Source organism: Furipterus horrens, unplaced genomic scaffold, assembly GCF_987537825.1.
Source record: "Furipterus horrens unplaced genomic scaffold, mFurHor1.1.pri manual_scaffold_4, whole genome shotgun sequence".
NCBI classification, from domain to species: Eukaryota; Metazoa; Chordata; class Mammalia; order Chiroptera; family Furipteridae; genus Furipterus; species Furipterus horrens.
In genome coordinates, this window is record NW_028327174.1 from 154,406,963 (window position 1) to 154,432,329 (window position 25,367).

Below are 25,367 nucleotides of genomic sequence, written 5' to 3' on the forward strand. Positions count from 1 at the left end.
TGTCCATGAGCTCTGTCAGTTCTGCACCACATCTTACAACCTTTGTTCACCTGAGTATGCTCAATGATAGGAGAATCTACATCTTAACCCTGAAGTTCAGCATTACTCTGCATGTTTAAGCATGTGCAGCAAAAATGCAGCACTTTTAGGACCACTGGCACTGCGCCAGCCCCACTGTTTGGCCTGCGCACACCTACCAACTCCACCATTGTAATGATGGAACGGCACACACTGCTTCTGTAAAGCGACATCCTTCAGGTACTTGGTGGCTTTTTGCATTTGCACACCCTTGATGTCCTGAGAAGTTTCACATGTGTTCTTAAAGTGAACACAAAGATTTGAATCTCTTGATTTATGTGATTTTGTGGGGTTTTCTGGGTCAAGTGAATAGCGAACCATTTTCAGAAGTCATCTCAGGCCACTTATGGAAAGAGCAAATATCATTACTTTTTAATCCTCACCTGAGAATATACTTATTGGTTTTAGAGAGAGGGGAAGGGAGGGAAAGGGAGAGGGAGAGGGAGAGGGAGAGAAACGTCGATGTAAGAGAGAAGCATTGATCGGTTGCCTCTTGTACACATCCCAGCTGGGGACCAAACCTGCAACCTAGGCATGTGCCCTGCCCAGGACTCAAACCCATGGCCTTTTAGTTTATGGATGATGCTTCATCCAACTAAGCCACAATGGCCAGGGCAAGAGCACATATTTTTAATAAACATGATTTCAATGGCTGCATGATATCCCATATTATGAATGTGCAATAATTTATACTGGTCTCCAAAAAATAAGCATTTATGTGATTTCCTTTTTAAAAAAATTATAAAGCTGTGATAAACACTACATATACTTAAGTCTTGCCCTTCTGCAATGTAGTATGCTTTTGGGAGAATACCCTTTAATTTTATACTGTTCTTCATCCTTGAGTTAAATGAAAAGACACCAATCAACCTTTCCTTATGCTGTGTTTGAAGAAATAATGAGCCAGAGTTTGTACAAATGCTTTGAAGTAGCTAGATGAAAGAGTCTGTGTAAATCACAACAGGAGTAGCCCTGCCAGACTGGTTAAGCAAGTTAGCTGTCACTATACTCCTCTCCTACATCCCAATACACGGGCACCACCTACCTGTTTCACTCATGCCCCAACACTGGTCAACAACTTTGCACGTTGCTTCCAAAGGGGCTGCTGACCCTTGTGTTCAAACAACATCACGACGGTATGAAGTGTCCTTCCCCGTACTGAATACACTTTCCACAGAGTAAAGAGCTAAGGGAAACTTCGAGAGAATTTAGTCTAACATCTCTTTCTGCAGGCTAGGAAACTAACTCCCAGGGAGGTTAAACATTTTTTTAGAAAGATGCATTTCCCAAGGATCATCATATTTCTTAATAGCACTTATACTAAGTGACATGTTTTGTTAAATCTGCAGGCTTTTAAAGAAATGAATATTAAAAAAAATATTTTCTATTGGGAGGAAAGATATCTTCCTTCATGGTCAGTAATCCACATAGCTTAAACAAGATAAAAGTATTATTAACAAACTGATTAACAGACTCATATATTTTATATGTGGTAAATTAAGTGTCTCATATTAGCTAGAGAAAATCCTAAGAATTATATGTAATGCTTTTTGAGAGGACAGCCCGTAACCAAAATGGGAATTACTTGGTATAGCAAAATTATTTTGAAAGCTTCTGTAGTAACTACAGGTCCAGTGTGTTCACAAGGCAGTTTGTATAATCTCATCTTCCCCCGAGAAAAATGGTTTTCTTCAGTCATATGCATCACAACACAGAACAGAACATTTGGTACTCATCAACAATGTTCTTCCCAGAGCTACTTCAGATGGCCTCTCTCAGTTACAAGCTGTTTTGGAAACTCCAAATTCTTTCCACTGATTCAGCAACAGCCTCTTAACTAAGTTATATACTGCTGCGATTTAGCAGCTCCAGGAAGTCAGAGGTTAACTGGTAGAATTTCATCATTCTTAGATCAAATTGTTGACCAAACGGTTTCTGCTCTTGACTGTCTTGGGACAGTCTTCTATTTTCTTTGCTGAAAACAGGTTACACCAACGGACCTTAAAATCTTTCAAAGCCATAATGCAAAAAACATCAGTTTGGTTCCTTCTCAGTTTAGTCTATTTATCCAGTGCAAGGAAACAAAGAGACAGACACGCTCCTGTCACTTATTCCCAAGATGACATCAATGTTCTCTCACAGGGGCTTCTACAGCTTGGAGTGGAGCTCAAGATGCAAGTGAGCTACAGCAAAAATCACATTGGCCAACTGTTTCAACAACTGGACACTTTGAACAACTCTTTAGCTGAGCTTCTAACTCAAGTCAGCCAGCAGGAGAGAAAGGGAGAGGACCTGGAGAGGAGAGCTGAGCAGCTTGACAAGAGGAATGGAGGCCTCCGTCAGCTGGTCGCTGAGCTCCAGCATCAGCTGGTTGCAGGGATACAGTACAGAGAGAAATTCAATGAGAGGCTAGAACTGCTGGAGCAGAGGATGGAGGATGCTGTGCTCTTCAAGGCAGGTGGGCTCTCTCGGACACAGGTGACGGATGACATCATGGTGAGTAGATCATTACTGATCATGTTAGTGGACTATTATTTTATTGGAACTGAAATATTATTTTAATACCATTATCACTATTTTAAATAGAAATATCATTCTCTTGCAAAATAGACCCCAAAGTAAGATTCATGAATGGAGTTCTTTCTGCTGCGAGAAAGCCCGGTTGAGTGTGATGCAGATTAACCCTATGTGATGCAAATACTTATTTAACTTCCATTGCAGGTCATGGCAACCTAAACCATGTTTTGAATTAAAATAAACATTGTGTCACTTGCTCCCAAGGAATGGGCGGAAGAACACTCAGTCATGTCATAAAGCAAAAAGCTAGCTTTCTCATCTCTGAGAATATTTTACTTACAGAGCCTTGGGATTCACAAAGAGAGCCAAAAGATTAACTGTAGTTGTTCAAAGTCAAACAATCCTTGGTGCTTCTTAAGAAAGTCTTTGAAAGTGAGAATGTAGTGAATGAAGTGGCTTGTACTTGCTGCATCATGTTCATGTTGAGTGAAAATTCAGAATACAAAATGTTATCCATGCCAGGGCTGTAAATATTCAAAAATTGAATATACATGAAGGTTTAGGGCTAGAAGGTGATACGAGGAAATGAAAAAAATAGATTTGATTTTGAAATGGAATTGGTGTCAATTTTAGTTTTCCTCTCTTATTTCAGTGCAGAAGCTCTAACAAGATACTAATATCAAATATATACTTTTTAAAAAACAAATAAAAAATTGCTGATTTTGTGGCCTGGGGTATTTCCACTGTCCATGGAATATCAGTAATGTCCATAGTTTAAGGTGCTATTTTACCAGGGAAGATGGGCTTGTATGGAGAATTGTGATTTAGTGGTCCTTACCAAATAAGATAATGGGTGGAACAGTCCTTTAAAAAATTACAAAATGCTCTACAAATGCAAGACAGACAAGTCAGTTTCCTCACCTGTAATAAAAAGATTGGAATTAAATTTCAATTCAATGATACCTGACAAGTGCTTTGCTGTAAACTGTAAAATATGACATAAATGAAGATTATCTGCTTATTAGGACTGTGTAAAACAGCTGAGTGAACTTTAAAATACAACTCTAAACACTCTGCAGGACTATGAGATCTTAATATACGAGGGGGAACCCTCCAAAACATTATTATCTTCTGGAGGGCAGCACAGGCTTCCCCAACAAGGTGAGCATTCTAGGAACCCATCTGTATCAGTGGACCAGCTGGCCTTGTTGTGAGGGGCTGTGAGAGGCTTCAATGAATTTTTCTGAAGATTCTTTTAATGAGTTTGCCCATTTCATTATGGGTGATTTATGAGCGCACCTGCCCACACCTCACTGAGTGTTCAGCAGTGTTTGACCAAAAATGGCACGACCGCCATGCCTTACCCTCCCTATTCACCTGATCTCACCCTGAGAGACTTTTTGTTTGTTTGTTTCCCTGGATGGAAAAAGTCCTCAAAGGGAAACATTTTGCCATTCTGCTGACGTGGAAGAGGTGAAAAAAAAAAAAAAAAAAAATGGCAGAAGCACTAAAAGGCACCAAATTGACGAGTTCAAAAACTGTTTTGAGCAGGGGGAAAAAAGTCTTGACAGGTGTATTGCATCAAATGGAGAGTACTTTGAAGGTGACTGAAGTTTAAACATGTAAGAATAAATACACAGTTTTTAATAAATAAATTCTGGATATTTTTGGGGGTCCTCCCCCGTATGTTACTTAGGGAATCCATCCATTTCTCTGGGTTTCTCTCCACCTTTCAGTCTCTTTCTGTCTCTCTCTATCTGCCTGTTGGCCTGTACTCTGTGTTTGCCTCTCTGTCTACCTCAATGCCTCTTTTGCTCTGATACACCCTCTACCATCTCTCTCTCTCTCACAGCCCCTCAGAAAATGACAAAATGGTCTTTTTGAGGGAACAATCCTCCAGGTCCACCTAGTCATTAAAACCCATTTCGTTACAAGTTTGCAAGTGTTTGATATCTTTCTACTCTGAGCTGGGGCTAGGTTGTCAGCAAGGTCATATTTCTCTCAGGATGATGAACACAGAGCCTAAGATCTATGAACATTTTATGATTTCACAAAAATATCTGAGATGTCCAAAAATAATCAACTCCAAAATCCAAAAAGCAAAAGCTCAAAACCAAAATTAATGAATTTAATAAATTTTAAGTTAAATGTTTAACGAATGCAACTTTTTTACAATTAATAACAACTCTACTGAATTTCACAGACAGGAGAAAATCCCCCCCACCCCCACCCCCGCTTTGCTGACTGTTATAAAGTTGAGTACAAAGTATTGTAACAAATGAGGAGGAAGTAGGTGCATCATAATATTTTAAACAACATGATCAGTGCTTTGGGGCTTAGGGGGGTCTTAAAAGGTTCTTGGATACAGATATCAGAGAGGGAAGGTTTTTCTATTTTATTAGTTTTCTTATAGCTTGAGACACAAGTAATGGTTTTTTAGCCAACTGCCTGCACTATGCACAGGGTTGAAGTAGATTGGCTAGGAAATTAGCACCTGACTCTCCTGATGCACCTGCTAAAACAGCTTTATATAGAAAATGTTCCCCTATCTATTTTGGCAGTTTCTAAGTAATTTCTTTTCCTTTCCTTGCGTTTTAAAATTCTCCCTCTCTAGCCCTTGTTGCAAAGACAGAGTCAAAGAATTGATGAACTATTTGCTGAAGTGAAAATGCAGCAAAACCAAGTGCATAAACGAGAGACCCTCATTGAAAAACTCTGGGAAAAGGTTGGTGCCTCTTATTTCCTTTAATAATCTCTTAGCAGCCGACATCGAGTCCAACAGAATGAAATTCAAACACCTATTAATATCACCAATATCTTACACTTATTTGGTGTGTTCTACTCAAGGATTCCAAAGAAAATTGCAAATCAAATCTAGATATATTATTTTAAGGTACTTAGGCAAAGCAAGCAACTGAGGAGGTGGTTGTATTTATCATTCACATTCATGGCCAGGAAACATTATTTTAAATGTAATGGTAAAGAATAACTAACATGATTTAGTTCTTCATATGTGCAGGCACTATGCTAAAAGTAGTCAATAGTACCTATAACAGATACTACTATTAGCCTCATTAGGTAGATGATAAAACCGAGGCACAGAGAGGATGCGTGACATGCACAGCAAGGTGACACAGCCAGCACCGTGCAATTCAGATCTGGGTGTTCTGAAGCTACTGCTAGGCTGAGTGTCTGTAACTATAGCTATTTCTAAGAACAACAGCCAAGAGTCTCTTTGGTCAACAACCAGACTCACCAGACTATTATTATAATGTGGTATTTTATTGTATTATTTACAAGGGCTAAAGAAAGCTTCCCCAAACTAGATTGAAAAAAGTTTGAAATAACATAGTTAACTTAGAAGATGAAAATAACCACTGTCCACCAACGTTAGATATGTTTTAATGTTTTAAATACATCAAGTGCAAATTAAGTTCATCAAGTGCAAATGAAGTTAAAAATCTTAGAGCCCAATATTTGGTATCTTCTGGAATTACCTAGGAAATCTGCAAACCAAATATGGCTATGGATTTTAAGTGGGGGTAGGCATCGTAAATGCACACTTGTGCTGAGCTAAGACTCTGTTACTCAAGGAATGATCCAGGGAGGAGCTGCTTCAGCATCAGCATCACCCCGGGGCCCAGTTAGGATGCACCATTGACCTGCTGGGCCAGAACCTGCATTTTAACAACACCTCAGGTGATTCAAATGCTCATTCAAGTCTGAGAAGCACTGATCACTGGTCTGTTTTTAATTTGGTGGACATATGAATCTTATAGTTACTTGTGTTTCTCTTTGTCTGCTAGGAAGCTCGAAGTCAAAGTTGCAACTGACTTTTTAAGGAATTGTCAAGGACCTTAAGATATATTCTGTGTATTAACTTTATCGAGGTTTAGATTGATTTCCCTGTTTTTATTTTCCTTTCACCCAGAAATTTTATGCTTTGTTTTACAATCTCCATAAACTGCCTCAGATGCCTTTTAGAATGGGAAGTTTTAGAAATAAATGCATAAAATATAACATTTTCCATATCCTGTCTTGTCAGTCCATGGTCTAATGCCATGATTTGTGTTTATTCCTATTTCTAATACTTTAGGTGAAATCAAAGCACAAACCCCCAAAGGAATCAATGAAACAAAGAAATGGAAAGAAAATCCTTGATGTGTAGGATGAAGAGGACATTCCATCATCAGAAACCAGAGCAAGAAAAACAAAGCACGAATCAAGTCAGAGTCCACCCATGGTTGCCTGTCCCAGGAAATGGCACACGATTAGGAGGAGGCACTGGGGGTATTGTCACAAGCAGCAGCTTGCGCCTTGGTAACGGCTGTGCTCCGTGGGCTAGGCTGCAATGTTTTGTGTAAATACTGGTACAGTATTCTGAACACTGGGGTCCTCTACTCCCACCTTTACAAAATGCAAATGCAGTTGAGTAGGCAGAGACTAAATGTTACCAAAATGTTTAGAAACACTATAATAAATGACCAAATACTCTCTCTATAGAGTCATGTTATGTTTTTAAAAAATGCACTCAAATGAGAGCAAGAAAAACAAATAGGAAACCAGCAAACTCTTGTATTGTACTTGTTATTACACCACTTCTAAAGATTTTGAAGGGAAATATAATTCATTCTTTCTCAACTGATGAACTACAATTTGGACATCAGATATAGTCCCTTTATATTGAACAGCTATTATTACTACTAATAATTTGTTTCAAACATGGACTAAAAGATCATATACCCTGTATTTGGAGAGCACTTTTTCTATTGCATCAATTCCCATTAACCCTCTTAAGATAGGGCTTGGAAAACTAGATTTCCCCCTTTTAAATAAGCAGGACCTCAAGCTGGGGCAAAGAGAATGTTTCCTTTCAGAAACAGGTTAAAGCACCTGAGTTCTCCTTAAAACTCACTCATTTGTTTAAGAAAAGTCCAACTATGTTTCAATAGCAAAAGAGCCAAAAGGAAAGTTGGGGTGTTTACAATCTTAGGTCTTCAGACACAAAATCATATACATTTGAAACCTGCTGGGGAAAACTAATTTAAGAAAAAAAGAAACAACTAACTTTGCTTGAAACTTTGTAAAAAACCATACTTGGTTGAATGTAAACTGTAATTGAAAAAAGAAATTAAACCATACTTTGTTGAACTGAAATTTTATGAATGAAGATATCCATGTTACTAAATATTCGTTTGAAACACTGCAGATTTAATGTATTAAGTGGTTTATATATCACTCACTCTCACCTTAGTGTGAATTGGTTTACTTAGTCCTTTCCTTCTTACAAAGCGGATGGATTTATGGACTGTAAGTGTGAGTGGAGAAAGGGGATAAAAGGAGGATGGAGTGATTATTAATCATGAGACACTTATCTGGGGACGATCCAGAAGCTTAGGGTGACGAGGGAGTCACAAAGCAAGGGAGATGAGAAGGCACCCAAACTCAACATTTTTTATTCCACAATTTTTCTAAAACTTTAGAAAAGTTGACATTGACAAAACAGTCGAAAGGTTCATTGGATAACTGACTTTCTTCCCACTCCCAGCTATCCCTATGGAACTCATGATGTGGTTTTTAAGGTCTAAGTTATCTGGATATTCCTTGTGATTCCTACACAGGGAAGACTCAGAATTCGTTAAAAAGATCAAGTTTGTTTTATTAGAACCCTATTGGAGTGGGTTTTATGATGACTAGAAAATATGTAACAGGAATGTATTTTGTTCTACGTGGGCAGAGACTGGAACTACTTTAGCAATATACATTTCGGACATCCTGCAAAACTTACCCTCCCATAGCTACATTTTCCATTTCACTCAGAGGACTTTATAGAGACTTTATATATGTATATAGATTTACAGATACTTGGGAGGTGAGTGTGTGGTAGGGTGTCAGGGGGAGTGGGGCAGGTAAGGTGCTAGGGTGCTGAGCAAGAGGATAAATGACCCCATTCCTTAGTATGTACAATTTAGGGTTTTTCCCTGCTACTTGGAATCTAAGAAAACTTGGGAAATCTGCTTTAACATAGGTAAAAAAAGAATTTCCCTACACTGTAGACTTCTTTCTTTGGAGGGTGGGTTAGTGAGAAGTAGGTGTAGGCTCACTTTTCACCACTGAGAACCTGTCAAGAAGCAGTTATTTTTCTATTAGAGAGTGAAATATTGCAGACACCCTGACACATACCAGGCCCACCATGAAACCTTCCATAGAGAGCCTTGTCCTCAGCATTCACAGAAGTAATCCGTCTTTCTTGACTCACCCTCCTACCTCCCCAGACTTTCAAATTCACACAACTGGAGCACCCAAACTCTTAATAGCTTTGTTAAGAACTGTGGATGCAGCTTCTACGATGTCTCCCAGTGATCTCACCTCCTGATATTTTTAGGTTACAAAAAGACTCTGACTTCTAATCTCACTCTTCTTCTCTTTCTGAAGAAGCCAATTACCATGTTAGGAGCTGCCCTATGGAGAGACTAATATAGCAAGGAATTTAAGGAGGCCCCTTGCCAACAGTCCCAAAGGAACTGAATCTTGTCAACAACCACATGAGTGAGCTTGAAAGCAAATCCTCCCCCAGTTGACCCTTGGGGTAATCACAGCCTTGGCTGACATCTTGACTGTGGCCTTCTGAGTCAGAGGCACCCAGCTAAGTCACACCTGGATACCCCACATAAACGTGAGATAGTCATTGTTTGCTGCTTTAAGCTGCAAAGGTTTTTGTTACACAGCAATAGATAACTAATATAAGTGTGTACACTTTAAAAAAGTATATTTCAGGTATTCAGTGATAATTGAACATGCAATTTCTTTTAAAAATAGCTTTACTTTGTAAACATTCTTCTTAACTGATTTTCAAGGTTATTCTCCTGGACTAAGGAATACAATATAATGACTACCTATATAGAACAACAGTCGCAATATCAAATGACTACCTATATAGAACAACAGTCGCAATATCAAAATAGCCTCTCTGTAGTCACTCCAATCTGCAACTGAGTATAAAAACTGAGAATTTAAAAAAAACATAAATAGTTTTTGGGGGGTGTGTCTATTTTTTTATTCTATTAACCATATTAACTAACATCTCTTAAAGAGGCTGTGACAGATAAAAGTAATAAAAGAATGCTAAAAGTACCTACCACAAACATCCTCCCTTCTCACTAAAACAGCAACTTTTAATGAAAGCCTCCCTCAAGTACAAACCACACTTTAGCTTAGTCAAAAGGCAGAGAAGCAAACCCCAGTAAAAATAAAACATACATTTCAGTATCTGGTTTTGTAAAAGAACAAAAATTCAAGTTTAAAGATGCTGTTTTGATGCCAAATCTGGACAGGGTTGAATATTTTCAAAGACCACCAGTCAGAATTGTCACATGGATGACTGACATGAACCAATCTGTGTGTTCTTTTAAGGGACAGAGGGAGCACATTTCTTCCAGGCTTTGCAAATAGTCTCCTAAAACAAATCTGCCAACTAACAAAACACATACACATACAGAACATTTCCAATTTTTGCTGTTGCTGAAAGTAACTTTTGTTTTTCTTGTGGTTTGGGTAGAGCCTTTATTAGCCCTTTACCCATTAAAAAAATAAAACAGCCAATGACTAAATCAATACTCTTCATTAAAATGCTTGCTTGATTATTCCTGATGTTTTAATATGATTAGCTGCTTGGTTTGGGTTGAAGAAGAAAGTATTGGAATTGCAGGAAATAGCAGGCTTTCTATGAATAAATTGTCCTAATGCCTCCACTACCTCTAGAAGCGCACACATGCTTTGGGTACTTGGTGAGACAGAAGGCTTGTCTGGGTTTTGGAAGTGGTTTCAAAGTATTGTAGGGAAGGAGGCTGGGGAACATCATTGCTATCATTTTGCTTTTTCACAAAGTATGGACAGACCACTAATTTGATGTTTGTTCTCAACCAAAAAAGGGAGTAGTCACTGATCAAGTCCTTCACCCATGGGTTGGGTGATTATTAGAGTGAAAGAAAGGGCATCACCTCCCTTCTCTCTTCCTCACCCCAGAAGGACTGTCTCATTCATGTTATGGAAGAACTACAGTAGCATCTAAGTGTCCTGGATGGTGTGCACATTGGCAGCATTCGGCTCAATATCTGTGAAATAAGAAGTTTTGCAACCAGGAAGTGTACAGGCCAATGGGGCAAGAAGAAAACTGAGTTCTGAGTTTTAGATGAATCAAGCTTGAGGAGCACAGGGAGCTTTCTGCAAAGTGGGCTGAGGAGAGGCCAAGTCCTCACCCTGACAACAGTGAAGGAGAAGGACAAGTAAGTTCAGAAGATGTATAAGAAGGGGAAAGGAATAAAATTAATGGAAGGAAAATTCCTACATTTCTGCTCTGGGAGGCAATTTCACCCAAACCTGACAAAATTCTAAGGTGTGTGAGTGTGACTCCTTTTTGATCTCAAAAGTTAGACACAGTTTATGATATATTTGTGCATGACGTTTTTATTTTATTTTTAGAGAGAGGGGAGGGAGGGAGAAAAGAGGGAGAGAAATATCAATGTGTGAGAGAAACATTGACTGGTTGCCTCCCACATGCCCCCAACTGGGGACCTGGCCCGCAACCCAGGCATGTGCCCTGACCAGGACTCGAACCAGCAACCTTTCTGTTCATAGGCTGATACTTAATCCACTGAGCCACACCAACCAGAGCTGTGCATGTCATTTTTGAGGACATCAACTGGTGTCTTGACATAACAGAAATGTGAATCTATTAAGATAAAGAAACTGGTCTGCTTTCTATCTGTGAGCCCATGGGGGAATTTTGATAGGAGAGGACACATCACCCATGTCACTGCCAACAGCAAGCAGACTGATACAAAAGGAAATACAGGCTTGGTTTGAAAAACTGTAACTCTAGGAAAAGTTGATAAATGATGTTCTTTTTGCTAAATGTATAATTTGTAGCATAGGGATCTTGCAAAAAACATTAAAATGAGCCAATAAGTTGAGTTCCTCTAATTTTATCCTTATTAAATTATAATATTTATATTTCCACACGGTTGCGTGGATCTGTTTACATTTCGAAGATTGTCAAATAAAGAACATAAAACAAGTGAGATGGAACCACACAGTTTTAGAAAATTTATAACCTTTCTGGTATTTAGGCCAGTGGATAAATGAAATCCATTTTAATTATAAAAAATACATGCTATCCATGGTTTAAAAAACCATTAGCCATGTTTTTTTAAAAATCACCTTACCACATCATCAAAACTCTGTCCTTCCCTACTCATAGTTGTGTTTGACTTCGTAATGTGAGGCTAGCAAGCATTGCCTCCACTGAACCCCCTCCTCCCCTGGGAAGACAGCGACAGTGACACAGTGTCTAATGTCTTGGCCAGAACACTCTGACTTCTGCTGAGGGGGGCCAAGGGCGGCCTGTCTGAGGCCTTGAAACCATAGGACATCCACAGACAGAAAGCTGTTAAATTGCCTCTGCTTTAGAGATGGCAAAACACTTAGTAGGAGGAGCAGATGAATGCTGACCTTTGGGCCACTGATAAAGTACACAGGAGAGACAGGACTAAGAATGAAAAAGCTAAAAAGTAGAAAAGATATTCCCTCCCTGAAATGGTAAAAGAAACAAAAGGGAACAGTTCCTGAAGGATATCTCATCAGAAGATAAGCAACTTCAAAGAACTAATTTTAAAATAATAATTAAAAAACTAACAAAAGCATAGAAAACAATGAAAGGAGCCTTTTTTTGATTTAAGGAAAATGATTCATCATCACAATCAAATGCAAGCCCAGAATTGTATTTTTCATCACTGTTTCTATTGCTTCTGCCCTCAACCAAGTCCAAACCGATGAAAAAACAGATGTTTCATGACCCTTCATGCTGAATTCTAGGTAAAGAATCTATGAAAAAAAGTGATGTTTGCCATCATTACATGGACAGAGCAGGTTTTTTTTTTATAGTTGTTTATAGGCAGTAACACCAAAGCACAGTGGACTCAAAATGAATGAGTGTAATGTGGGGTTGTAACTTGTAGAAACAGTGACATTAACATACCCAGAACCTCCCGAACACTATTTCAATTCTGTATGAGTCGGGATAGGTCAATATGTAAATATGTATAGGGAACAGCACCCTCCATAAATGAGATTTCACTCTCTCTCCACACCACAGGATACAGATCCCCCACTGTATCTTGCAAAAAGCTCCAGATTTCTAAAGTCATGACTTTACTAATGAAGAAAAGCAGAAGCTGACAGGTGAAAATAAAATCCTTTGCAAAAAATGACAACAGCGATCTCTTGGGACACTGGACTACTTTGCAGCGATTTTGTTTGTTTGTTTGTTTGTTTTTGGTCTTACACTTCAAGAGCAAAAAAAAAAAAAAATTGTGTTTAATAAAATTACAACTCTCTTAGTAGCTGGAAAGAGCAAACTGCCCGAATCTAGAAAGTGAGCGAATTATGCCCTCAAGTGGCCAAAAAGATAACTTTGTAAAACTTGCAATTGTTACTAAGTAATCTTAGGTATCTGACTTCTCCTGAATTTTTTCATTTTCCTAGGGAAAAAAAAAAAAAAAAAAAAGGATGACTGAGTTTTGGAGCAGGGCATCAGGAAAGTGGGGATTGTGGTCCTGATTTATTATTGAGACCAACACCAACTAGACACAGCAAAGTACAGGACTTAATTATCAGGATAATTCAGGCAACAGGAATCACTTTGCCTTTGTCTCCGTTCAAATGATTTGATTTTGCCTGGACTACACTGCTGTTCTTAGATCAAGTATTTGTTCATAATAAGCTTTGTGTTCCACATGCAACTACTTGCTAAGTTTAGTAAAACCAAAGACTGGGCTTCAGGGCTGTCTTATACCTATGGCAGAGTTCATTAAGGGGTGACAAGCAGGAATATATCCACCAAATATGCTCGCACATGTGTGAAAGAATCTGTAAGGTTTTTCGTTGTAACTTCATTTGTAATATCAAAAGACTGGCAACACCTTAGATACTCATCAGTATGGGGTTAAATACACATGATGCATGCATATAATGAGATTCAGTGCAGCTGTAAAAAAAAGCATGAGGCAGTTCTATGTATTCGTATAAAAGTGCTCTCCATAATAGGGCCTAGTGAAAAATCAAGGTTCAAAGCAGTGTGACGACTGTGCTACATTTGTATTATGAAAGGAAAACATGCAGGGTTATATTGGCTTGTACATACATAGGTTATTTCTGGAAGGATACACAAGAAACAGCTTTTTAAAAATTGTCAAAAATAGGATTGAACTGTGGAATTTACATGATTTTCATCTGTTTTGTTCATTAGCATTTCTCTAGTTTTTAGAATAAGGCCTGACACATTGTATGCACTGAATAGTATTTATGGAAGAAATAAATGAATAAAATAAAATACTCAAATATATATCCTAAACATATATACATATATCCAACACACACACACACACACACACACACACACATATATTTATATCTTCAAGGAGGGGACTTGGATGGCTGAAGGTCAAGAATAGGAGAGAGAATTTTTGCTCTGTATTTGTACGTCGATAATTTTAAACCATTCGAATAAGCTACCTAATCCAAAATAAACTTCAAACTAAATAAACAAATAAGAATGGGGAGTTATTATTTTGATAGCTATTTAAGTAAGGCATTGTTTTATAGTGACTTAGACCAGGACTAAATACTTCAGAAACTACCAACATTAATTAGCAACAACACCAGAGGACTTACAGCATCTAAGGAGCAATACTCCATAAAAAAACTGTTCTCATGTGAAGAGGTTTCCTGCTGCGTAATATGTTCTTGATATTCAAGTACTTGTTCTTTGCCAAATTCATCTCACCTGATCTCCCTGCATACTCTGGGATTGCTTCCCAAGTCAGGTGGATGATGTTGCATGGCTCTCGCCCCTCAGTTTCCAGCAGCTGAAGTCACTGTGAACCTTTGTGTGACTCCATAGATTAGAAGAACTCATTGACTTCTGGTCAAGATGGAGGCGTAGGTAGACATGCTTTGTCTCCTTGCGCAATCACAAAGAGAATTACAACTATATTTCAAGACAAACAACAACCAGAAATGACAGAAAATTGAGCTATATGGAAGTCCGACAACCAAGGATTTAAAAGAGCCACATTCATCCAGATGGGTAGGATGGGTGGAGAGGCGAGGAGACAAGGTGTGGCATGGGGGGGGGGGCAGCGGCTGAATGGGCAGCCCCACAATCTCGTGTGGTGGATAAAAATCAGAAGGGACACCTTATGAGCAGCGATCCCAGCCCCAGGCCAGACTGCACAGCCCAGGGTTCCAGCACTGGGAAGATAAGTCCCCATAACTTCTCACTGTAAAGACCAGGGGGGTTAGGGTGATGAAAAAACTGCCAGATTTTCAGGAGTGTCTGTTTAAAGGGCCTGCATGGACTTAGAACATATGCAAACCCACCCACTCTAGGGTTCACCTCTGGGGCAGCAGCTTGGAAGCATTCCAGTTGCATATAGGAAATGGGTGAAGTGACTGGAAATGGGGTGAGTGTCAGGCAGAGGCAGAGGCACTGACCCCTCCTCAAGCCTCCCCCCACACAGAGCCACAAAGCGGTTGTGGCTGAAGAAGGTTGTCCTACCCTGGTGATTACCTAAGGCTTTGCTCCACAGAATTTACAGGTGCCTTTTCTAAGACAGGGTGTCAAAGCAGCTCTACCTAATACACAAAAACAAACACAGAGAGGCTGCCAAGTTGAGACAAAGAAATATGGCCCAAATGAAAGAACAGAACAAAATCCCAGAAAAAGAACTAAATGAAATGAAGATAACTAACCTATCAGATGCCGAGTTCAAAACAATGCTGATCAGGATGCTCAGAGAACTCACTGAATATGCCAAAAACATAAGGGAAGAAATGAAAGTGACACTAAATGAAATATGTTAAGAAAAATCTACAGGGAACCAACCATAGAGAGAATGAAACTGAGAATCAAATCAAAGATTTGGAACACAAGGAAGGAAAAAGCATTCAATCAGAACAGCAGGAAGAAAAAAGAAAAAGAACAAGGAGAGGATTAGAAACTTCTAGGACAACTTTAAACATACCAACATCAGAATCATAGGGGTACCAGATGGAGAAGAAGAAGAACAAGAAATGGAAAGCTTATGTGAAAGAATAATGAAAGAAAACTTCCCTAATTTGGCAAACGAAATAGACATTCAAATCCAGGAAGCACAGAGTCCCAAACAACTTGGACCCAAAGAGAACCACTCCAAGACACAACATAACTAAAATGCCAAAGGTTAAAGATAAAGAGAGAATCTTAAAAGCAGCAAGAGAAAAGCAGAGAGTTACCTACAAGGAGTTCCCATAAGACTGTCAACTGATTTCTCAAAAGAAACTTTATAGGCAAGAAGGGACCGGCAAAAAATATTCAAAGTGATGAGAAGCAAGGACCTACAACCTAGATTACTCTATCCAGCAAAGCTATCATTTAGAATGGAAGGGCAGATAAAGTGCTTCCCAGAAAAGGTAAAGCTAAAGGAGTTAATCATCACCTAGCCTCTATTATGTGAAATGTTAAAGGGACTTAAGAAAAGGAATATCAAAACTATGAACATTAAAAGGACAATAAATTCACAACTATCAACAACATAATCTAAAAAAAAAAACTAAGTAAACAACCAGAATGGGGACAGAATCATAGATATGGAGACTATTTGGAGGGATATTAGCTGGGAGGGGGAATGGGAAGAATAGGGGGAAATGGTGCAGGGATTAAGAAGTGTAATATGTAGGTACGCAACAGACAGGGGGAAGTCAACAGTAGCATAGGAAATGGAGAAGCCAAAGAACTTACATGCATGACCCACAGACATGAACTAAGGATGGGGCTTGCTGGAGGGAAGGGGGGTACCTGGCAGAGGGGCAGAGGGGGGAAAATGAGGACAACCATAATGATATAATCAATAAAATATATATTTTAAAAAAAGAACACATTGAGAGGGACTCCATAAAAAGGAGGAGGAAGCTTTGATTCTTAAGGGCAGCTCAAGGCCCCACACCAGACCTCCTGAATGGGAGTCTCCAGGTAGGTAAGTCTCCAAGATGGACATTTGTATTTTTATAAAGCTCCACAATAGATTCTGAGGCACAATCACCTTTGCCCTCCCCCTCTCGTCCCTCACCCACATCAGTGGTGAGAAGACACAGTCTGGACACACAGCCAACTGGGTTCGGATTGGGAGTCCCTCTCAAGGACAGCTTCCATTTCCAATGCCCCAACTCCTTTCTAACCACTCCTCCCAGTATTATTTCTGGTTCATTCCCTTCCTTAGAAATCCTATTCTTGCAATCACAACTTGCAGGCATTCATTTAAGATCACCTTGTACATTTATTCTGTGCCATTCTTTTTACCCCTGTAGGATGCAAGGCTGGCAGTAGTCCTCGGAACTCCAGTGACATGGGAGGCCCCTCTCTGTTAGACCAGTTATCAGGCAAGCTTTGAGAAGCTAGGCTTCTGGTCTGAGAACACTCGGCAGAATATGAGGAGGCCTGAAAATGGCTAATTATCCATCAAAGAAATCAAGTTCTAACTGATAGGCCTGTTCTCAGCAAGCACAGTGCTCCAGAGCAAGTCCAATAATTCGTTAGCAACCTCACAGGCTTCCCCTAACGTAACCACCAGTTAAAGGGATGGCAAGGAGCTTAACAAGCTTATTACAAACTCAGCACCTGTGATCTCTGTACATGCCCCCGTGGCAGCCACAGGATAAAATGCCCTTCAAGGTCTCACCAGGCCTCAGCCCCAGCCTGTGCTGTTTTCATTCTGCCCTCCAGAAGGCAGCTGGCATCTCCATTACCAGCTGCTGGGCTGCATGCAAAGTAAGTCCAAACGTGTTCCTGGGCTAACAGCTAGTGTTTTCTTAATCTGGGCGTGGAGAAAGGAATGCTAAATTCAGATTTGGGTAATCCTGTTTATCAACCTAATTTTTCCAGCTCCTCTGCTCTACTTACAGAATTCCTGTCCACTGTGATTTCACAAAAGCTCCTGCCTGGGTCTGTTTCAGGGAACACTTGTCTGGCTCCATGGCTCTAACACATCGAGGGGGCACACGGCACTGCAGAGCAGTCCTTGTTCTGGGACACACTGACCATTCCTGGGATCAGCACTTCTGGCTCTAGAAGTTCATCTCTTCCCTTAGAGAAGGTGTTTGTTTTAACAGTGACCAACCCTCGCTGGTGCAGGGGGGTGTTTCCGAGTCCAGCCTAGTTCTCCTGTAACTGATCTCGATTCCTCCTTAAAGCAATAAGAATAAGGTCAGCTTCCATCCACAGAGAACATAATGTGAATGGTGCCCATTGTGATACAACATGATGACCATGACTGAGGGCACCAGAAGGGGTAGGGCAATCAGAAGAGGCACCTGAAGAGGTAGGAGAATGGTGAGACTGAGGGAAGGCAATTTCAGCCCATCCTAAGCCAATTTTGTTTGAGCTTACATGGCAGCTGCTCCTTTAACAGAGATAAAAGTAACCTGAGTTCTACCTATTGGTGTTAACTTGAAACTTCATCCATATTAGAATCCTGTAATCTGTGACTCTGGCCACCACTCACACTTAAGGCCAAACAGCACCTGCCATTAGATCCATGTCCTCCACCCAAAGGAGCTCTGCAGTTTATGTGAAAAGTACATGAATCTGAACTTTGAACCCTGGCCTTGACACTGCAGGCAACCTTTCCTTGGCCTAAAAGGTATATTTCGCCTAAGTTCCAGATAGATACAATTTTTGTAAGTCAAATCATATTTAATATTCATTAGGTGAATCCTCTATCAAACAAAGAATTATCCCTGGATTTATCTGCTCTGTAAATCTTAATTTTCATTTGTTTGACTTCCTGAAAGGGATATAGCTATGACCAGGATTGGACTCAATGTCAACGGGGTCAGTTACCTACTTACTAACCCTTTAGAATGACATCAGAATTCAGTGAAGACAAAGGAAAACTTTTCTAAATGAAATAGGAACTGCTATCCCTGCTGAAATAATACTCTTGGGAGAGATAAGGCATTAGGCCCTACCTATTATTGATACTATAATGTAGATAAATTTAGAGACCTTTTTTGAAAAGAGGCTTTGATTTGCAGGCAGGAGGGGGTAGAAAATCCATGAAGTTTTCAGTTTTTTAAGGTACAGAGAGATGGCAAGGAACAAAAAGAAGGGAAAGGTAACAGAAATAAGGACTAGGTTACCAAAGGCAAAATAAGTCAACCTACCAATTTGACCTGGGGTTCAGGCCTGTCTTAAGTCTTCCATGTCCATTTTGTGAAATGACAGTGGAGGTGTAGGGAAAGGGAGACTCATCTAGGACTGGTTGTTGTCAAGACCAGCCTAAACAAAACCAGTACAAAGCGTGTGAGGCCTGGAGAAGGAGTCCTAAAAATTTAACAATAGCAAGGGAGATTTAGACAAGATGCTCTCTAAATTCTTTGAAGTTTTCAAGTAGTAAGATTCTGAACCAAGTTCACTATAACTCTTGTTCCTTAAACACGGTATAAAATATGGTGGGCTGGAAGCCAATAAAAGATGCTATGACCAAACTGAAGGAAAGTGTTTTCTTCTATCATTCGCAAGGGTAGCAACCTAGTTTTTAATGGGGTGGCCTTGGCTTTTTTATAGGGTATAGAACAGCTTAAGAATATTCACTTTGCACTCCTGGGTCCATTTCTCATGAAGCCAAGTTGGATCCATAGTAATCCCTCCAGACTTGTTCTCCTTAGCACTCCTACATTTCTGAGTCATCTGGCATGCTAATGCATTCTGAGTCCCGCTGTGATGTAATTAAGGGTAATGTTTGCAGCAAGGAGTAGAGAGTTGTAAATGCTTCCCATGGGTGATTAAATGCTGAGGGAAAGGAATAACTATAGAATTCATTTGGTGAAAGTTTATTCCAATTCCACAGCATTTTTTTCCAATTATAGGATAGGGTTTCTACAGATACAAACACAGCATCCATAAGCAAACATTTTTATGCCTTCATCTCCCTCTAGGGAATGAGAGCTGAAATTACTACGTGCTAGGAATGCTTATTTATCTAGAAGGGGGTTAGGTTTGGTTTATATTTAAGGATTGAGGATGGAAAATGAAGAGCTGCTTCAGAAAGGATTAAATGGGGAAAATGGTACCTCACTAACGGGGAAAGGGAGAGCTTCGTTTCTAATTGTGTGAATGGCTGTTTGTATTTCTCACTGTAGTTTTTGACCTCAGTGAACCACTCACTTATCCTATCTGGGTCTCAATTTTGCGCATTTGGAAATGTGGAGGTGGGTGTGTTTGGGTTAGGTAAGTTGTGAAGGTCTTTGCATTTCAGTCCCACATACACATAAATCATACTGCAAAGTATAGGCGAGGGTCTGGGGTAATCACAATTCTCACACTGCTGGAAGGACTGCAAACTGGTACAATTTTGGAAAAAAGTGGCAATATAAATAAAACTTAAAATTTCACTTTTAGGTATGTTCCTTAGGAAAACTTTCACACATGAACCCAGAGAGACAAAGACAAAACTTCTCAATAGACAGTGTTTATAAGAGCCCCAGATTGGAAAAACACATAAATTTCTATCAATTAAAAATAATAAAGTGGATAAATAATGTCTCTTTACTCAAAGGAATACTATATAGCAGTTTAAAATTATGACAAAGCTCTCTATAAATCAATATTAATATTTCTAAAATACAAGCTGTCATGTAATTCCTATTCGTTAAATTTGTGAAAATCTAAGTAACTACAAAGGATAACTACTGTAACTTAGTATAACACATTGAATCAATAAAATTCATGAGTCCAGAGTAATACTCGAACAAAAAAGAAAAAATCATACTGTTGGATGAAAAATACAGTATAACACCTAGAGTGTGTAGCTATTTATGGACACTTAAAATGAATATAAAGGCCTAACTAGAGTGGCTCAGTTGGCTGGGCATCATCCCACAAAGCAAAAGGTCACCAGTTCAATTCCTGGTTAGGGTACCTGCCAAGGATGTGGGTTTGGTTCCCAGTTGAGGCGCATACAAGAGGCAACCGATCAATGTTTCTCTCTCATATTGATGTTTCTCCCCCTCTCTTTCTCCTCCCCTTTCCCTCTCTCTCTAATAGATAAATAAATAAAATCCTTTATTTAAAAAAAATAAAATGAATATAAAAATAATACCATTCGGTGTTCAGAGATACATATGTATACATACATATGTGTGTGAAACAGGAGAAAATGGAAGACAGGACACATATAAGTTCAACACTGATGTTTTGGAGGTAAAGTAGAAGTCTGTGACTAGAGACTGGGGATAAAGGAGACTTCAACTTAAGCAGTACAATTTTACACACACAACGTCATTTCCAGATGGTGGAGAAAAGGTGATGGTTATAGCATTCTTCTTTGCATTAAAATCTCAAAAGCAATAGCTTTGGCAGATGTATGTTGACCCTCTCAGCCCCAAGAAAAGGGTCAACAAGAAACTGAGTCAGCCTAACCTTTAGGTCTTTACTGTCTAGCTCCACACTGACCAATATGGTGGCCACCAGCTGCTTATAGGTACTTGAATTGAAATTCAAGTTAAAGTTAAATAAAATTAAGATTTCAGTTTCTCCATTGCCTTAGCCACATTTCAAATGCTTAATAGTCACAGGTGGCTAGTAACTATTATATTTGGCAGCACACATATAGAATATTTCTAGCATTGCTATTGGACAGAGCTGCTCTCAAGATAAAAACCTGTCTTGTAGACACCAAGAACATTTTTGTTCACATTGCTTTTTCCCTAATACTTTCTTCCGAACATAAGAAAACTAAGATAATGATTAGAAGGATTTTTTCATTTCTGGAAGGAATATGCCTGCTATAATCCTAAATTCCAATTATGACTGAAATAACGTGTTCTTGTTAAAAAATATTAGATAATCATTTTTAGAAAGTGATTCAGCAATTATCTATATTTACATAAATATCATATTTCATTTTCCCCAAAACTTAGTAGGAAGGTAGATCGAAAGATGATGAAGGCATTATGCAAACAAAACTGTGAATTTGGGTTCAATGGTTTCCCAAGAGCCTTTGCCTCTTACCTGTACACAGTGTGAGGGACATATACCTCCCGGATTGGAAATTCCAAAACCTCTTTGTGCGGACGTGTCCGGTTTTCAGGGAAAGGTTTCACTGGCAGTAGTTCAGGAGTCAGACAACAATTGATTACCTCTGGAGCCACGGAAATCTCCAGTCTGAGCAAGCCTAAAGGGAGAAAATAGGACTGCTTTAGTAAAGACATTGTCATGTCACAAAGGAATCAAAGATTATTGTAGCATGTTTCTTTTATGAAAATAAGGATAAGTTGTGGGAGTGTGAGAGTTTTGCAATTCCCAGCTGATTTCCTATAGCTGGATAAAAAGCAGGTCATGACAACTTTTGAGATTTAGTTTCTAGAAATTAAAAAGCAAGAAATTGTAGACTAGGTAGAAGTAGATTAGAGGATCTTTAAATTACCTTCTGGAACTACCACATTATAATAATACATATGTAAGTAAATATGGGTGGTTTTCAAACTGGGTTCTCTGGTACTCCAGGGTGCTGCAGAAGTGCCTCAGAGGCTATTAAGCTAAGGATGAGGAAGGTTTTCTCACTTCCTACCAAAGTATCTCACTTTCACCTTTCTTTTATATGCAGAGTTACATATAATCTTTTATGTGATGATGAAGCCTCCTCTGTTCAATTATATGAATACCTCAGAAACCAGATCTAAAGCATGTTTCTTTTACAGAATCAACCCTTTATTTTTTATTTTTATTTCTATTTTTTTTTATCCTCATCTGAGAACATGCTTATTGATTTTAGAGAAAGGGGAAGGGAGGGAGGCAGAGGGTGGGGGGAGAAACATCGATGTCAGAGAGAAACATTGATCGGTTGCCTCTTGTACATGCCCCAACCAGGGACCGAACCCACAACCTAGGCATATACCCTGACCAGGAATTGAACTGGCACCCTGTCAGTTTATAGGACAGTGGTCCAACCAACTGAGCCACACTAGCCAGGGCAGAATCAATCCTTTAATAGAATAGAAAATATTAATAGAGTTTCCACAAAGTAGACCAATCCCTAGTCAACTTGTAATGTATAATCCCGCATTTTTTGGGTACACTTAATCTTATAAATTGTAGTGTTAGACAAATAATGTGTCTAATTATAAATGGCTTTGGCACAGATTAAGGGAATAAAGACAAGTCATCCACACCTGGAATTGACTTGACTCTTCTCTGTAATGATGAAGATCTTTTGTAGTCAGCTAAAAACTTGAATAAGTCTTCATCACTAAGGCGATCTCCCTCCTGCCAAGAGAGAAGTCAGGGTTAGTGTAGGTGTACCACTGAATCCTGGGGTAGGGACCAATGACTTATGGGAAGGTTTTTATCTTTCAATTTCATTTTAACATGTCTTTCATAGAAATCAGGATTATAGGCAATGCTGAAGTCATTTAGTTCAATCTCTTGTCAAATATTCCTCCTCTACTAATCCTGGACCTACTGTCACTGAGCCTCTCATCAATCCTTTTGGGGACAGGGCTTCTATTACATTCTAAGGAAGTCTATTTGATCATTAGAAATCTAGGCCCAAAGCATTTTCCCCTATAACTTAAGCTCACTGAAATCTAGGCCCAAAGCATTTTCCCCTATAACTTAAGCTCACTGATGTTTGTTTTACTTCCTGGAATGATACAGAATAAGTTTACTTCCTTCTTCAAAAATTTGAAGATAGAGAAAACATCTTTCTATTTTTTCCTATCCTCATTTTTTCCACATTTGTCTTGACTAAGAAGGCTAAGCATGACTACTCTGCTCTATGTGCCAACATGAGACAGGCACTCTACTAAGGGTTCCATGGACAAGAGCTCTAACCCTTGCAGCAGCCTGGTAAGGTAGGTAGGTAGGTGTATCTTATTCCCAAGCACAGATGAGAAAACTCAGACTTAGTTAAGTCATGTACTCCCCCTTCCCAAGTTAATATAATTTGAAGTATATCTGGAATATAAACCCCTTCAGTCCAATGTTATTATGTGGCATGATACATAGACCCCTCAACATCCTTTCTGCATTTCAGATTATTAACATAATCCTTTGAAATGCCCCATGAAGACTGTGCTGTGGAAAATTTTCTAAGACAGAGTCAAACCAAGTCTAAAGTAGTCTTTTTATTTTTCTTTTTTGGTAGGAAAAATACACATAATATAAAATTTGCCATCTTAACTATTTCTGAGTGTTCCGTTCTGTAGTGTTAAGTACATTTGTATTGTGGTGCAACCGATCTCCAGAACTCTTTCATGTTGCAAAACCGAAACTCTGTACCCTTTAAACAACAACTGCCTATTCACCACTTCCTCCAGTCCCTGGCAACCATCAGTCTACTTTTTGCCTCTACGAATTTGATTGCTTTTAGGAAATTTTTTGTTTGTTAAGTCTCAATGTTTACAGAGTTTACAAAGAGCACCACCTGCAATGGGCACCTTCTCTGAGCAAGTAGGGCAGCCCTGCAAAGTGCACATGGAATAGTGGTGAGAAGGAGAATAGCCAGGCCAGGAAAACTTGAGACCAAGGGGAACAATGTTTCAGCCAGACTTTTTTCATAGTTTAATAAATGAATGGGCAACAAGAGTTCAAATAGGACAGTTTGCATTGATAGGAGTGAATCCTTCTCTCAATTAAAAGAGCTAACACTCATTGAGCGCTTGCTATATATCCTAGGCACTCTGAGAAGAGCTTGACCTGCCTCATGTCATATAATCCTCCCTAAAGCCCCATGAAGCAGATACCACCACCCTTGTTTTGTAAATAATGAAACTAAGGCTTGGTGGATTAACCAACTTGTCTCTTATTTGCTACATATACTATCCCTTTGAGCTCCAAAAGCCATGACATTATGGGCACAAATGCAGACATATTGTAACATGGAGAGATACCTGTTTGTAAAAGCTGTTAATGGTCATGGTGGTGGTCTTGAAGTTGGATCCAACCCCATTTTCCTCCAAGGAGAGAGCTCTTTCAGAAAGCCTTCTAGATTGGGACAAAGTTCTTCGCTCACCCACAGAGCTTCTCCCTTTAAGGAAAACAATCACCATTCTAAAGTTTGCCCTTCTATTTGAATACTCAGCAGTTATTAACTTTACCATATATGAGGTCTGTCCAGAAAAAATCCAACCATTGATAATGTGATGAGAACAGTTTATGCAATATTGATGTAACCTGGCAGCCAAGGAGAATGGACTGGAATGCACATGCATGAACAATGACAACTTCACTGTACTAGTCAGTAAATGCCATTCAGTGAGCATGTATATTGTGTGGCTGTCCCATTCAAAATGTCTGAGAAAACAGAGCAACAAATCTGCATCCAATTTTGTGTTAAGCCTGAACACTTCTCCATGGAAACTATTTGGATGATTCAGAAGGTCGCAGCTATGGGCAACTGGTGATTGGCAGCTTTATTATGACAATGTGCCTGCTTATGCATCATGTGTTGTGCAGAGTTTGTTTGTAAAATATCAAATCACCCGGTGACTCAGACCCCCTGCAGCCCAGATTTGGCACCCTGCAACTTCTGGCTTTTCCCAAAACTGAAATCACCTTTGAAGGGGAAGAGATTTCAGACTGTCGTTGAGATTCAGGAAAATACAATGGGGCAGCTGATGGTGATTGGGAGAACTGTGTGAGGTCCAAAGGTGCCTACTTTGATGGGGACTGAGGCATC

General features: G+C 39.3%; 2 protein-coding genes across 2 annotated transcripts in view; one reads left to right on the forward strand and one right to left on the reverse strand.

The window, feature by feature from the left end:
• Positions 1-25,367, reverse strand: part of DOCK8 (dedicator of cytokinesis 8) — a 206,887-nt gene that overhangs the window by 82,434 nt on the left and 99,086 nt on the right. The window contains exons 12-14 of the mRNA XM_090274147.1: positions 24,580-24,716; positions 22,861-22,954; positions 21,701-21,863 (exon numbers count right to left, since the gene is read on the reverse strand). Of these exons, the coding sequence (XP_090130273.1) occupies positions 21,701-21,863; positions 22,861-22,954; positions 24,580-24,716 (394 nt within the window). The remainder of the gene's footprint in view (positions 1-21,700; positions 21,864-22,860; positions 22,955-24,579; positions 24,717-25,367) is intronic.
• LOC150013111 (angiopoietin-related protein 3-like) lies at positions 1,959-7,091 on the forward strand. The gene is made up of 3 exons (XM_090274146.1): positions 1,959-2,574; positions 5,210-5,320; positions 6,692-7,091. Exons 1-3 carry the CDS (start codon positions 2,101-2,103, stop codon positions 6,761-6,763), a joined length of 657 nt encoding a protein of 218 aa, XP_090130272.1. The 5' UTR covers positions 1,959-2,100; the 3' UTR covers positions 6,764-7,091.